Source organism: Euleptes europaea, chromosome 1 (assembly GCF_029931775.1).
Source record: "Euleptes europaea isolate rEulEur1 chromosome 1, rEulEur1.hap1, whole genome shotgun sequence".
In the NCBI taxonomy this organism is placed as follows: Eukaryota; Metazoa; Chordata; class Lepidosauria; order Squamata; family Sphaerodactylidae; genus Euleptes; species Euleptes europaea.
In genome coordinates, this window is record NC_079312.1 from 103,632,565 (window position 1) to 103,648,858 (window position 16,294).

The 16,294-nt window shown below is 46.1% G+C and overlaps 1 protein-coding gene across 1 annotated transcript in view; it reads right to left on the bottom strand.

The window, feature by feature from the left end:
* Positions 1–2,284: 2,284 nt before the first annotated feature.
* UBTD2 (ubiquitin domain containing 2) overlaps positions 2,285–16,294 on the bottom strand; it is an 81,084-nt gene continuing 67,074 nt past the window's right edge. The window contains exon 3 of the mRNA XM_056862170.1: positions 2,285–2,722. Coding sequence (XP_056718148.1) covers positions 2,328–2,722 — 395 coding nt within the window. The 3' untranslated portion in view covers positions 2,285–2,327. The remainder of the gene's footprint in view (positions 2,723–16,294) is intronic.

Below are 16,294 nucleotides of genomic sequence, written 5' to 3' on the forward strand. Positions count from 1 at the left end.
GACATAAAATACATTGAGAGGATCAGGCAGGAATTGACTGTGTCCAAACCAGTGCTGTGTTTTGTGATGCCCGATACATTCATGTCTGCATGACATGTAGTTCCAAATATGAACTCAATCCCCAAAAACCAGAGGGCAAAGACTACCGTGTCCCCTTTAAAAACCTGTAGTCTTTTCTACACTGAAATCTGTATGATCTTAAAAAGTTTCAGTTTCATTGGTTTAGTAGTTCCTACCTGTCACAGCAAAATAACCCAAGTAAGGCTACGTTAATATGTAGGACACTTAAGTAGTGTAGCCCTTTTCAAAGCAAAGAGAAAATGTCCACCCTAGATTGCACGGTCAGCGGACCAAAGTCCATGCTTTTCAAGTCAACGTAATAAGATAAAAAGGAAAAAGAGCACCACATGCAAACAGACAAGTAGATTTGGTGCTTAGCAAGAAAAAAGTAGTTAGTGAAAGATACCTGAAAACTTAACAGCACAGCTAACATGAGTATGTCCACATCAAAACACAACAGGACAAATGACACAACGGATGTTCTGAGGAACTACAAAAGAGCTAGACCAACTTGTTTTTAAAGGGGAAATTTGCTTTAAAATTGCTCCGTTCAGTGTTAACCCTCCAAATTTAACTGGATAGTGTTCCATTAAAGACCATTATCAATTTCCCCCGAAGTGCTTTCGACATTCTAAAGAGAAAGAATACTGAACGATATTGCTACAGTCATTGTCTGAGACTACTGATGAATGAAAGGTAGGACATTTTGAAATCTACTAACTAGAAAAAAAGACCTATCCATTCTGATGCACAGGTGGTCTATACACTGTAAGACACATGCATAAACAATGGCAGGGAGGTTAAAGGGCCCCTGAAATGTCCTCTCCTATGGAAAGGTCCCTTGAATGTGAACCATTTCTCATGAACCCATAAAATTCACTTATTTCTGCAAGCTTCCCACCTCTAATGAGATTCCGAAATACTTAGGGATCTTGGGGGGGGGGGGAGAATAATAGTGTTTAAGCAACACAATGCCCATTTCTCAAAACATATTCCAAGATCTAGTGGCGTAATGTAAAGTTTCAGCGATTAGACTGATCTAGGAACTATGGTATCTTTACTTGCCAAGAAGTCTTCATCCTTCTTTCTATTTCTCTAGAAAGGCAGAAGGATGAATATAGAGCTACTGAACAAGATCATACATTTCACTCCCAGTTATAGGTAGAAAATACAAAACTTAGTGGGAAGAACTGTATCAAAAAGATGCTGATCAGAAAGTTGCACGCCCTTCTTATCCTGTGTATGACAGAGAAGTTCCTGTGCTTTTCTCTTTTGTTTTCACAGCTATTGCTATGAATCAAGGAAATTTAAAATCACAGTTTTGAGTGAAAGCATTAGTGACTAGCATACTAAATTATAGGACTAGTTAAGTAAGTGATGTGAAAGTTCTGTGTCCTTTTTTGCTGGTGCTCTCCCAATAAATAGCTTTTCAACTAGACACAGCGAAGTACAGTAATTTGGTAAGCTCGTTGCCTGGTGCCAGTAAATAACAGGAGAAGCTTCCTTGCAACCACTAACATTTCATTCCATGAGCAGTTCTGTAAAATGTATGCATGTGCTGAACTATTGCCTGATTTTTCAGAAGGCAGTATTTACCAGACAATAAAGCAAATGATGATTCGTTGCTAACTTGGAATGTACCAAACCTGATATAAGAAGTCTGAATTAGGGATCAAAAACACTATCATCAGAATACACTTCAAAAAGTCCATCTCAGGCTTAGGACCCGTTATCACCCTCTTTAAGCAGTAGCCTCATTGAGCCAGTGAGCGAAACCAGAAGAGAAACAATCCTTACAAATACCGGAGCACATTAGATGTACCAGAACAGCTACACCAATTGGCTGAAGTGTAAGCGTTGCCGATTTCATGAAATACTTCAGTTTGGTTTAATCCTTTAAAAAGTGCTTTCTGCCTTCATGGATCAATGCTTCACTTACAGTTTAAAACATTGTTTGTAACTCTTATCATGTTTAAACTACAAGCTCCCTCATGAACACACGTTTTCCCATTAACTTTGTTAGGAGTTTCTTACTGTGGTGTTCAATATTAAAACTGGGCAAACTCTTTGGGGCAGTTTACAGATATTTTATGAATGTGTGTGTGTGTGTGTCCACCCCCTAAAAAGCTCCATCACAGATGGAATTTTTGCTGGTCATTGCTTGGAACCAATCCATTAACAGGATAGAAGGAGGTGGGGGGAGAGTGAAAAAAGTTCTCATATGATAAAAAGAGGGAGAGGAAGAAAGGAGAGACAAAGAGGCAAAGTCAGTTTTCCACTGGGGTGGGGTTTAAGGGCTGGCTCACAATGACTTGTACCACATAGTCCCTTGGTATTTTGAGCTCCTCCAGTTTCATTTTGTCTGCCAATGGCCTGCCTGAAAAAAACCACCGCTGACTGCTGGGCTCCACACCCTCCACCGTGTGCAGTCTTCTTTTCATGTGGTACACAGTGTCCATACTGCGGACTACAAGTTTGAGGTCTTTGCCTGTGGAAAGGCGTAAGCGAAGCTGGCATTCGTGGCCAGAATTGGGTGGTGGATCAGGAATATCCAGAGTCTCTAGGTCACCCTTCTCTTCGATCATGTTGATAGGCGGGGCCAGGCAGTAGACAGGAAGCTGGTATCTGTTTCCCAGTTCATCATAGCACTCTGTAAGAGCACCTTTAGAAGAAAAGAAACTAGGGTAAGTGACACAGTTTGATGAAAGTCAAAGTTATACTTGCTGAAGTGTTGAATCTTTAATTCAGAATGGCTTATCTTGGGGCTTTAGTACCCATGGGTGTCAAACATAAGGCCCAGGGGCCAGATCTGGCCTCTTGAGGGCTCTTATCCAGCCCCCGAACTAGCCAAAGCAGCCATCCCCCTGCTCCTGATCTGGGCTGGCAAGCCCACTGTGGGCTCGCCAGCTGAGGCAGCCACCTCCCCGAGTCTCGGGGGATCAATTATCAAAGAGTGATAAATAAAAGAAAATACTGTAAGAGTGTTATTGTTTTAAGCACGTTTGTACTTTACGTAAAAAAATAATATCATTAATTGACTTTCCCTGTGTCTCCTATAAAGTCTGTAACTCCGGTACCTGGCATTAAATTTTATGCTACACATGCCCCGGCCTGACCAAGTGAAATTTATGTCATATCCGGCCCCTGTAACAAATGAGCTTGACACCCCTGGCCTAACCACTAGAACCCACGCACTAACGCCCAGCTCCAAAGCTTTAGATTTTATTACTGTGGCCGAAAACCAGTTTTGGGAATAAAATGACAAAAAGAAAAAAGGCTTAACTTAACAATGAGAGGTTATGAGTCCCTCATAAAAAAGGATTGCAATGATTTTCAGCTACTCCTCAACTGTTCTTTCTATGTAAGTCGTTCGCAAAATTTGGGTTGATATCATGACCTTATCTTAAGCTCTCCTTACATCAAATTTATGTTGTGCTTCTAGAATCATGAGAATGTGTTTCTATTCACAAAAAGCATATTTGGAGGAGATTTCAAAAGGCATAGAATTACCTTTAACAGTAAGAATTATGTTAATACCCTAAGAATTCAAAAGCGAGCAGATGAACACCGAGAAGGCTTCCCTCTTATGTCTTTGAGTCTTTCAGAACTCACATAACACACAGCACTCTGAGATCAAGGTGATATTATGTCAGGTATCACCAGAAGAGAAACAAGATCTTGCACATTCTCTGGTGTTTCCCTGTGCTAAACGGTTTGACAGCAGGACATACGAATCTCATCTAAATGGCAAGGAGAATTAGCTCTCCCTCAGGTTCTGCACTGTTCGCTGAAATGGCCTTTTCCTGTTCTCGCCCTCCTGCTTTGGAACTGCCTCCTAGAGGAGGTGAGAAAGACCCCCAACCACACTGAGCTTCCAGAGAGGATACAAAATGGAACTATTTAGGGGAGGTGTTTGGGGCCAACTGATGAGTGGGCATGGGCTGAGCGATGTCTGAGGGAGGTTCTGAAGTGTTTATCAGGGGCACTATACGCCGGCTTTATTTGCTGGTTTTTGGTTGAATGCATTTAGTGCTTTGCTGATTGTTTCGTCCTGTGTATTCCTCAACACGACAGTGAATTTTCACATTCTTGCCCCTAGTGGGGCACATTCACTTGCAGGATAAACTAGGCTTTTGCATTTACGTATGCGTGAGCGCGTGTATATGCACAAACTTCAGGAGCTTGACACACACTGCCCTAACAGTTTATCATTAGAAATTACGGATTTTAAAATTTTGGTAGCTTGTTTATGTAGACAGCATAACCGGCCCAGATATTTGTGGATCAGCAAAAGACAAACAAAACCAGTTGGGTTCAACAAGGTGAGCTCGGCTATACTCTGTACAATTAAGTGTGGAATCTTCTTTCAGCTCATGAAGCTTCCAGACAGAGGAAGAGCCTCTTTCACTAGAGGAAGGCTTCACATTTAGGTGAGCAGAGTAGTAGGATCCAAAATCACTATATTTTGTGATGCTTCTTGGTTCACTATGGGTATCACACTTTGGTATTAGCCACCATGGAACGGAATCAGAGTTCAGCAGACAGTATGGAAAAGTGGATTCCTATATGAAAGATTCCTTTTAGCACCATTCTAATTCCACCCTAAAGGAACAAAGATTACGGTCTACTTACCATGTGGTAACAGAGTAGGGGAGCAAGTTGCTTACTTGCGTGCTTCCGGTGACTAAAGAAAACCTCTGAATACCAGTGCCAAGAGGGAACACTGGGGAAGGCCTCAGCCTCTATGCTCTGTTGCTCGGTCTCCAGAGGAAGTGGTTGGCCACTGTGTGAGACAGGATGCTGGACTAGATGTACCCACTGATCTGATCCAGCAGAGCTCTTGCATTCTTAAAGATGCATACTAGGTTCATAAGAGGCTTGCTTTTTGGTAGACATTACTGATGAAGCAGCAGAGTGGTCTCCTTTGGGGCACCTTGCTAGCTTATTTGGCATTAGCATTCTTGTTTGATAGCACTTCTTTTGCTAAGATGTATTTACTTTTGGGGAAATCTTCCTGCGACTGTAGCATTAAGAGTAATCTCTTAGCCCAGCCTTTCAAAAATAGTGTGCAATGTCCTGTCTCTTGTTGGGGGAATGAGCAGAGCATCCATGAAAGAGCAGAAGCTGGATTTAGCAGACACTAACAAACGAACAAGAAAAGCACACCAACACCCACCCCCTGGAAAGCATTCTCCATTTTAAAAAAGAGAACAAAAGGAAACAAGTACCTTTTCCCTCATGTACAACAAGAATCATTATGGGTACAGATCAAAGCTCCAAAAGGCTTGAAGATTTTTTTAAAAATCAGTTTAATGGTTACACACAAATGAGAAGCCAAGTCTATATTGAAATGGGATTAGAAGAAACATGCACATTTTTTTGTTCCTAAAATAGAATTGTCAGGCCTTAACAGCACAATGGAGGGGAGAGCGAACGCAGGGACTTGATGAGGGCACTTCACAGGCGCATCTTCAAGATATCTGGCAGAGTGCCTTGGTGCGCTGCAGCTGGGCATCAGTGGGGCAGCAATGCAGCAACACTGGTGCAAGCCATTGCACTGGCAGGGAAAGAGGTGGACCCAGGGGCATGGCAGGCGTCAGTTGGCTCACTAAGCTTCCCCAGCTAAAGAATTCCCCCCTCAAGAACTGGCGAAAAGGTACACCAGAAAAAAACCACACACAGTGGGACAGACCAAGCACCCCTTCATAGGAGCGGTCCCTCCAAAAGCCCCAGCAGAGCACAGGATTACAGCTGATTACAGCTGCTGCCATCTCCCCAGTGGCAGCCAATCCTCCTCCCCTGCACTCAATCACAGCACCCCCAGCACTATGCAAACCCCAACCAGGGCGCCTCACAGATCAATAAGGAAGACGCACAGCATGGGACTTCGTCTCAGAGGTCTCTGCTGTGCCCACTTGAGCACACAGCATTGTACTTTGGCAGTGGGAGAGGGCACCTGGCACCACCAAGAGAAAATGTGGAACACCCAAGGGGTGGCAGCGGGGAGAAAAATCCATGCTGTGTGGCTGATGTGTTTCATTTCAAAACCCTAACAAGCCCAACCCGAAGGGGTGACCTTGCAGTGACAGGTGAGCAGGGATGGGAATCCAGCTGCCCCAAATTCAGGAGTCCGCCCCAATTCCCTGCACATAAGCTTGAATGCCACCACACAATGCTGGCTCCCAAACCCAAGGCTAGTGGTGTGGGCATATGGGGGCGACTCAAGGCAGACACACCCAGCACTATGCCCCACGTCATGCAATGGGGCATACTCCCAGGTAAGTGTACCCAGGAGACCTCCCTATGATCAGGGGCAGGGTTGCCGGCAGCCCTGTACTGGGCTGTTAGCATACTCCTTTGCCAAGGTGCCCCCGGTGGAGGATGGCGAACAACTGTGACTTGGGGTGAATAACAGCTACCCCGCTGCGCTCTGTGGATCAATAGGAACAGCTCTTTCTTCAAACTTCCTATCTGCATAGTAAGCTGACATACAACGAAGGTTTATCATGCAGTATAGCTTCTATGCAGTGGCACAGGAAGAAACCTCCATCGTTATAGCATGCTTTGCACATCAAGTTCTGGTTCCATGTGTACCTGTAAATTAGCATTTGTAAAATGTTAACAATATTATTAAGATATTGTTCTTCCCTTTAGAGATCTCTTCATGAAGGTGACACACAACTAGCCAGACATCTTGTGCAGTTATATTAAGGCACAGGGCCTCCACAAAACCCAAGATTTAAAGAGAATGAAAACTCAATCCTTTCTCCCTTCCACCAGGGAGTTCAGGTGGCATATGTGGTTCTTCCGTGCTCCAACTTATTCCCACAACAGCCTCCCACAAAGTAGGCTGGGCTGAGAGAGGGTTGCACTTCTAGGCAAGTGTGGATTTAGCCACAATGCTACACTAGACATTTATTTATTCAATACATATTTATATCCTATTTTTCCTTGTGGCTCAAGGAGGCCATCTTCCGGGCATGGAGTAAAGGTCACTGGGTGTGTGTGGGGGAGGTAGTTGTGAATTTCCTGCATTGTGCAGGGTGTTGGACTAGATGACCCTGGTGGTCCCTTCCAACTCTATGATTCTATGACTTTGTCTACCATTATTAATGTTATTTATTCTGTGACAACAGACCCTCAGCTCTTGCAGCATATACATTTAAACAGGAAAAATGCCAAATATTCTGAGAAAGGTGCAACACACAAGAGGTGACAAAACAGGGCTGGTCCTTCAAACTCTGTTGGAGTCATCTACTGTCTCTCTTCACAAACTGAGCATGCCAGAAAATTTTGCAAATGAAAATTTCAGGAAGAAATGGAACATCAAGAGGGGCTGGGTCTACGTGGGCAGCTACTTTGTATGTGTGGAGAGCTGAGCCTCTGCCACTAGTTAAGACAGACATCACAGAACAGCAACTCACATTCTTCTAGCATCGAAAAGAGAAAGAGTCCAGCAGCACCTTAAAGACTAACAAAATTTCTGGCAGGATATGAGCTTTTGTGAGCTACAGCTCACTTCTTCAGATAGTCATTAAGGTGCTACTGGACTCTTGCTCTTTTCTACTGCTGCTGACAGACTAACATGGCTACCCATCGTGATCTATCTTCTAGCATTGAAATCCTCTCATAGGACACAGAAGTACAATTTTTTTACTGCTACATCAGTCCATTAGGGTAGAAAGAATGAGTGCTAGGGATGCATTTCTGCCTTCTCTCTCTTATTGTCACAACTATTTGAAATGTTAGTTATGACAAACTATCCATGTCCCATGACCTAGATATTAGGAACTCAGAAAACAGAGAAATAGCAGCACTTAGAAACAGTTGCTTAAAGGCACTAGTGCTCCTTGATGTGTATTTCACAACGCTACTGCATGCTAAATCGAGGCAGTGGGTTTCTTTTAATGTTATGTGCATTTTAATGATTTACCTTTTTGCAAAGACATAGCCTAACGGATGTGCATATCAAGTTCCCTCAGTAAACCACTGAAGACCAGTAATTCTAAAGAAGACTGAGATGCATTTCCACTTTAAAAAAAAAAAGTTAAGTGAAACTGAATTCAAGGGAAAGTAGATCACTGATTTGATTGGCTGTGGTAGAACTTCACTAAAGATTTGGTTGCATTTCACAGTTTTTATCGGTAGACAATTCCCCTTGTTATTTTACCATTGGATAGATACAGCATTTGGCCTTTCCTCTCTGCTTGCACAGAGAAAGATCTTTCTGTACCACAAACAATCAAATTCTTCCTGAAGCATTTCTTTGGGCAACTGCAGAAATGATATAGTAGCACTAATTACAATTTTTTTTAAAGATAGTAGTGATCACTTTGAGGAACACCTATTCTAGCAATGGCTCAGCTGTGCAATTAGAGGCTGCATAGTTGGCATCCTGAACCCTGTTACACCCATGCTCCACCCCCAGCACAAGATTATACTAATAAGAATGCAGTCATACGTTTACATTTTCCAGCTGAATTAAGTGGGAATGAAAATCCCCCTTTGCCTACAAAGCCACGGTGCAGCTTAGGATAGTAGCTCTGCAGTCAGTCACAACTCTCCTAAGTATCATGTAAATCCAAGCCCAGGCACAAATATCTCAGATGATACAACAGGAGGATACATCTGTCTAGCTTCATACTGTACACACTTAGATCGCACACAGGGAAGAGTGGCGACAGGAATCCCAGACAAAGGGTAACTTGTACCAAATGCTCCCTTTTTGTGCAAACAGCCAAGGATGATGAAGAAGAGTTGGTTTTTATATGCCAACTTTCTCTATCACTTAAGGAAGAATCAAACCGGCTCACAATCACCTTTCCCTCCCCACAACAGACACTCTGTGAGGTAGGTGGGGCTGAGAGAGTGTGACTAGTCCAAGGTCACCCAGCTGGCTTCGTGTGTAGGAGTAGGGAAACCAACCCGGTTCACCAGATTAGAGTCCACTGCTCCAAACCACTGCTTTTAACCACTACACCACGCTGGTGTTACTGCACATTGCAAATGCTGCTCTGCTAGAACCTTAAGAAGTAGTCCAACTCAGGTCACAAATGGTGAACTGGATCCTTTGCTTCTCTACCTGGGGGTGTAAGGTCAATGTACCCCTTTTGCAATGTGTACCCACTGTGGATTGGCTCAACAAGACTTCCTCTCTCAATAGCTGCAGCAACTGGTCACAAACGGTGACATGGGGTAAAGTATGCACAGTGCAGAAAGGCCCCCCCCCTCCCTCGGAGATAAGCTGGCAGTGTGATGCCATGCCAGTGTATCCTCACATGTAAGCAGAGGAAACAAAAAGCACAGTCACGTTTCTGGGTGATTTCCAGCCTCCCAACCCTTGCTACTGCTGGCCAGATACTTGGGATCCCTTTTGCCTTGCAAGATCATAGTTCAATGGAGCAGCCCAAACAGAGAGACTTCCAGTACAATCCCTACAGGGGTTTGGTTTAATGACTGTACTCCTCCCTCCAGCAGGTGATTCCCACTGATGGGAACACTCAAGTGGGAGGCGTAGGAATTAGAAAAGCACCACTCTCTCAAATCTATAGCTTGCACCATGCGCGGAATCGTGGAGCCCACAGGTTTTTTGTTGCGGTACCTTACTCATTACTGTTCTTGTTTCTCTTTTGGTTCTTTTCAAACAGCCCTCCAGCCAGAGTAAAAAGGCTAGGATGAACCCCATCAATAGCACACAACAATGCTAACCCCCGGCTAAACCTACAGTATGAGCAACAGCCCCAAGTATACAGTGCGGGTCTAGTTGCTGTTATATAATTGCCAACATCTGTGTTCTCGCTAGGCTAGTTTAATGCTAAAAACTGTCGACCACCCCAATTGTCCCTACTGTGGGCATACAGTGCTAGGAACAACTCTACCTGTGAATCTGCTGTCAATGCAGCTCTCAAAGGCACAGACACCTCTAAACCCAAAGAAAGCCAAGAAAGTTGGCAACCCCTTCAACGGTCATCTGATAACAACTTACTGGTGGTCCCTGGCCCTAAGAATGTGTGGCTGTCCTCGACGAGAGCCAGGGCCTTTTTGGCCCTGGTGCCGGCCTGGTGGAATGCTCTGTCCGGTGACATCAGGGCCCTGTGGGACCTTAAAGGGTTCCACAGGGCCTGCAAGACAGAGCTATTCCGCCAGGCCTTGTCAGGCCTAGCCTGTGCAGTATACACAGAATGCCAGGCATGATCTAACAGAAGATGCTGTGCTATCTCCAGGTGCTGGCCAAGGTCGGCTCTACTGCCAACTATTTGTTTTGTCTCAATACTCTGTGGGAATCTTACCTCAGTGGGAGGGGGGTTACCATGGCATCCTGAATAGTTCTATGCTCTCTGATATAGGTCCTGCACCATGCTTTTAGTTTCCATTAGTGCCATCTTGATTCTTAGCTGCTGTTAACCTGTAGATCTTCAAATAAATCAACTCTCTTTTGGACTACTCGTCTGTGGATGTTTGTTGATGGGATTATCATGGGACAAGTGCTCACATTATGGCACTCATCATCCTTACCTCTTTTAACTGATTTTTAATCCCTGGCTAGAGCCCTGGAGGGATCGCCGGGATCTCGGGTTGGAGCAGAGGACGTGCTCCCTGAGTGAAATGTTCCTGGCTGGAACCCTGGAGGGTTCGCCTGGGTCTCAGGTTTGAGCATAGGACATGCTCCCCGAGTGGACTGGCTGGAGCCCTGGAGGGTTCGCCTGGACGCTCGTTTTCTTCGTTGGGAACACCGGACGAGTTCCCCAACGACCCTGACCTGTTGCAGGACGTTTTGGAAGAGACGCTGCGGACGGACGTGGAGGCCACCTGCCTAATCGGACTTGTGGGTGATCAGTGGCGTTGTCTGGCTGCAACGGCCCCCTGGCAGACTCCGGACACTGATTACTGTGCCCAAGACGACCTCCGGCAACTGGACATTCTGCTGGAAGAGGTCCGGCTGGCACAAGAGGACTTGGAGGCACTGACTCGTTTGTTGGCGGGACTTACGCTCTGCGAGACACAGCAGTCAGCGGTCCCGATCCAGGTACCTGACGAGTATTTGCCCATGGCGGGAGCTCCCGGGGGAGAGGTTCCGCAAACCGTTCCGGATCCCGCCTTGTGTCAATGGGAGGCACGGAACGTGGCAGCCCGGACGGTCATGTTTCTTCTAGACTTGCCACCGGCTACGACGACAGCGGCTGACGTCGAGAAACTGCTGATTCCTGAGTTCGGCTCGGCCTCGGCGGATCTGGCTCCCCGGGTCCAACAACCATTGTTGGGCCAACCTACAGAAATTGAACTGTTCTTGCAGCAAGAGGCCTTACCGATCGTGACGGCGGCTGCCGCCGTCCAACTAGAAAAGGATTGGGCTCTCGCCGACCAGAAGCAAGAGGAGCAGCAACTGTTGGCCGACGCGGCTGCCGCTCGTGCATGGGCAACGGCAGAAGCCGATGTGCGACCGAACGTGGTCGGGGGACTGGGACAGTCTTTCCCCTCGTTTTCCCCAGATGGTGGCCTGCCTCGAGATGTGGCGCGCAGACGACGACTCGCTTTCGCTTCCGACGTGCTGGAGTACTTGTATGACGAGGACTTATATACAGGGGAGGAATGGAATACCCATTTCCGAGTTAGCCAACCCCGACCTACTGGAGGATCCGAGGAGGAGATCCATGTCCTATGGTTTCAAAACCGGAACTTAACGGATCGTATGGCTCGTATGCAGGACCAAATGGACCTACTGATGCGTGAATACGAACGTCTACAGCGAACTCAAACCTCGGCGTTACAGCCGCAAGTACCGCCACAGCTGCAAGTGCCGCTGCAAGCGCCCCCAGCGCTACTGGCCCAGCCACCCTTGGCGCCGCTGCCCCAACCACTACCTGGGCAACCACCGGCTCCACCTCCAGCGGCCCCGATTGTGCAGTGGAATCAACCCCGTCTGCGGGTGACATCTGACGGCTCCGTGGATACATTGCCCTGTTTTCTACACCAAGTGGACAGCTATACGAGGGAACAGGGGCACAACTTTCCTACAGAAAATAGCAGAGTACGGTTCGTTTCCTCACTTCTGGTAGGAAAGGCCGCGGATTGGATGGTCCTCCAGTTCGACACCCGGGCCCGATCCATCCGCTCTCTCAATGAGTTTATGCGAGCATTACGACGATGGTTCGAAGGCCCGTTCCAAGGGGAGAAGGCCAAGGCTGCCCTCCTACAGCTCAAACGATTGTTCACCTCCGAGCCGGTATTGAAACACCCAGATCCGGAACAAATGTTCATAGTACAGGTGGATGCTTCAGATGTTGCTATGGGGGTGCATTCCTACAGCAAGGGAGGGACGGTCAACTTCATCCGTGCATGTACTTCTCTAAGAAGTTCAGGCAGTCTCAGCTCAATTGGCCGGTATGGGAAAAAGAAGCGGCCGCAGTCAAGCATGCCCTCACGGTGTGGAGACAATTCTTAGAGGGTTCTAAAATGCCTTTTGAAGTGTGGAGCGATCACAGGAACCTGGAAGCGTTAACGGGAGCTCGTAAACTGTCCGCAAAACAAGTACGCTGGGCGGACTTCTTTGCCCAATTTCGCTTCGTATTAAAATATGTGCCAGAGAAGCAAAACTTGCTGGCTGATGCTTTGTCTGGACTGCCTCAATACCCTACCAAGATTGACCGCCCCACCGAATCTCTCTTCACTCCTGCTCAGAGGGGTTTACTGCCCACTTTGGCAGTACAAACCCGGTCGCAGACCCGGCTCCCAATGCAGTCTTCGCAGGGGGGGAACCCAAAGCCCGACCACAACGGTCGGCCCGTCTACCCCACTCTCCACGCCGACTCTGGCTCCACCCCTCAGGCCATCCTGCATTGCCAGTCCCGAGAAGCATGGGCCTGTCCACCCAGGTGAACCATCCGCCCAACCCCCCCGACGGCGATGGCACCTTCCCTGGCGTCAAAACCTGCTAGCGTGGCACCCACAACGCCTGACATAGAGGGGCTAACCGATTTCTTTAGGAAATCCCTCCGCCAGAATTGCAGAGCCGAATTCTCTGCGAAAACCCTCCCAACTCGGTTGAATCGGGGGCTATTGGTATAGAGACGCCAAGTTATACATACCTAAGGTACTGCGAAAGGAAGTTCTGCATTTGGTTCGTGGGGCCAAAACCGCGGGAAACTTTGGTTTTCTTAAGACTTTACACTTACTAAGGAGACAATTTTGGTGGGCGGGCATGCGAACTGATGTAGATTCGTTCATCCGCAGTTGCCCAGTTTGTGCTGCTGCCAAGAGTCCCCAGGGCAAGCTGCCCAGATTGTTACAACCTTTAGAAACCCCCTCCAGACCCTGGGAAGTGATTGCAATGGATTTTATGACTGACCTACCCCTCAGCGAGGGTAAAACTGTACTTTGGGTAGTCACAGACCTGTTCTCAAAACAGGTGAATCTTGTGCCTTGCGCAGGTATCCTGTCCGCCCCAAAACTAGCCCGCCTCTTTGTGACGCACATCTTCCGATTACATGGATTTCCGCGCAAGGTGGTCAGTGTAACCACAGAGTAATATATGGTTTTAATATTTACTCAGTCATGGTAGATTAGAGCTTTTAGGTAAAATTAAGGTACCCCGTAACTTCACCTGGAATAAAGGGAAGGATGTCAAGAATTTAGGTCCCTCAATTTCTTGGATTGTATTATTTCTTTTGGTTCAGGCCTATGAATTCTGTGTTATTGGGATTTTAGACCAGCAAAATAAGTTTCCTTTTGAAAACTGCTTCTGTAGAGGGAGTAAGGTAAGCCCCAGCTGGTGCTCGTTAAAGCCCTCTCTCCCCTTTCTGGAATGCAAGGCCGTACATTGCCATAGTAACTAATCGGTCAGCCTTCATGACGATGTTCAGGTGCCGGGGGTTCTGCAGACTTCATCACCTGAACACCTTTTAGTGAGTCAGCATTCTGACCAAGCGATTAATTACCAGCTAATTCCTTTCGTTTTCTCAGTTGGCTTCTATGAGCTCATCCCTTTGAGAAAACGGATATAAGGACAAACCAGCCCTAAGCAAACTATGCACGCTTTGGGGTACAGCAGGAGAGCTGTGCTGGCGGCATCACAACCCATTTGATTTTGGCCCTTGAGGGGGAAACTCTGGTCAAGCTGACCTGCTTGGAGAAACCTTTTGGACAACCTTTTGAAACTTTTGAATGCTGGAAGCATCTTTGGAACTTGGTAACTATAATCTGATGCAAGAAACCTTTGCCAATCCTTTTGAATCAAAAAGGCTTTTGAATGTATTAGTTAGCTACGCTAAATAGTTTATTATTTTCTTGCTTAAAACTTCATGACTTTTTCTTTCCTGTAAACCAGCATAACTCTGATAAATAAATTGTTAGCCTATAAATGGACTGTGTCTTTTGATTTTGGGATTCCAAGCCTAAATTCTAAGTGCCTTATGTGAGTGTAAAAACCACCTACCAGAAACCTAAGACAGTTTTGGGAAGTGTGAACAGTCCTAGCTAGGTCTCACCCTGGCAGGAAAAGTGTTACACTGAATTTGGAGCTTGGCTGGAGGTACCCTGGACTCCTTGCCTGGAGGCTCACCCTTTGGACCCCAGGGTTGGTGGCAGCTATCCATTAAACTTGGGGTGAAAGCCTGGAGTTTAATGTTTTGTCCTTTTTGGGAAACTTTTGACTAAACCAAAGCAGCCTCCAACTGATGGAGGCTGGTTGGAGCTCTTTGACATCCAGTTGGTACAGAATTTCGCAGCTCAGTTATTATCGAGATCCTGGCTCAGCATGCTTATTACACCCATTCTGCAGTCATTGCATTGGCTGCCCATCAGTTACTGAGATCAATTTAAGATACTGGCTGTTACATACAAAACCCTTAATGACATTGGCCCCCCCCCATATCTGCAAGACTGCCACTTTACCAATTCCCACAGCGACAACACACACCTGAGCAGGGGCCTTCTGGAAGCACCACCCAGCAGACGGGTAAGATCAATAACATCCTGTGCATGGGCCTTCTCTATAGTGGCCCCCACCCTGTGGAATTCCCTACCGGAGAAGATCAGGAAGGCTCCTATGCTCCTGGCATTTTGCAAACTACATAAAACAGAATTGGTCAGAGGGCATTTTTATAAAGAAAATAGGGCTACATCATTAACAGACTGGACCAGGAAAATGCACTCTGTTTCTACTGATGTGATACCACATTGCATTGTTTAACATCTCAAGTTTAATACTTACGCTTTGGCCAAACAGCAGCTCTGTTTCAAATTTCTGCAAATCCTAGTCCTATTACATTGCTCACTGTGAACAAGACACATCATTCTATTGATTGCTTAGATTTGGATCGTGTAATTTGCCTTGTCTCAGTGAGAAAGGTGAACAAGAAATAACATCAAGTAATTGAGCTCAAAATTTATTCGAGAGCTAATGAAATTATTCCAACAGTGGAGAGATGTTGTCTGAATAGCATGTATCATGCAGATGCATTCTGCACCAATGGTCGTTTCCAGTCTTCCAAGGCAGCCCCATGTAAAGCACATTGTAGTAAACTATACTGGACATTATCACAACAAGGATAACTGTAGTCAGATCTTGCTTTTCCATGATGGGTGAACCAACTCAAGTTCTTTGAATGTGCTATGCACTACACATGAGACCTGAGTGCCCTAAATAGCATTCATATTTCAGAGGGAGTGCAATCCAGTCCAGAACAGGCCGACAGAACAGCTAACGCATGATTAAACTATCATAGCTCCTCAGTCTTGTCTGGATTATGCTTCATTTTATTGACCCAACATTCATCCCACTGCTATCTCCAGATATAAATTTAAAACACCCATTGACTCAGCTGAATGAGCTAAAAGAGATAAAGTTAAGAGCCATCTGATTATGAATGACACTTTACTCCAAACCTCTTAGCCTCTTCCAACAGTTTTGTGCAGATGTTACACCACATAAGAGAAGAGACAGGACCCCACAGCACTGCATAGTACAGGTGCCAAGGGTTCAAGCAACAGTCTGCCACTACTGCCTTCTAATACCCATGTGGCAGATAAGAATGGAACCACTAGATCACTGTGATCCAGACACTCATTTGAGGCAGGCAGTCCCAGAGGTTGACTGATAGTAACAAAATCCCCAGAAAGGACCGAAGAAAATCAACATGATCATATATTCCATTTATCTCACTGAGGTCAGTTTGGGTGACCAAAGCAGTTTCAGTTCCAAAATTAGGTCTAAACCTGCATTGAAATACATCTGTAT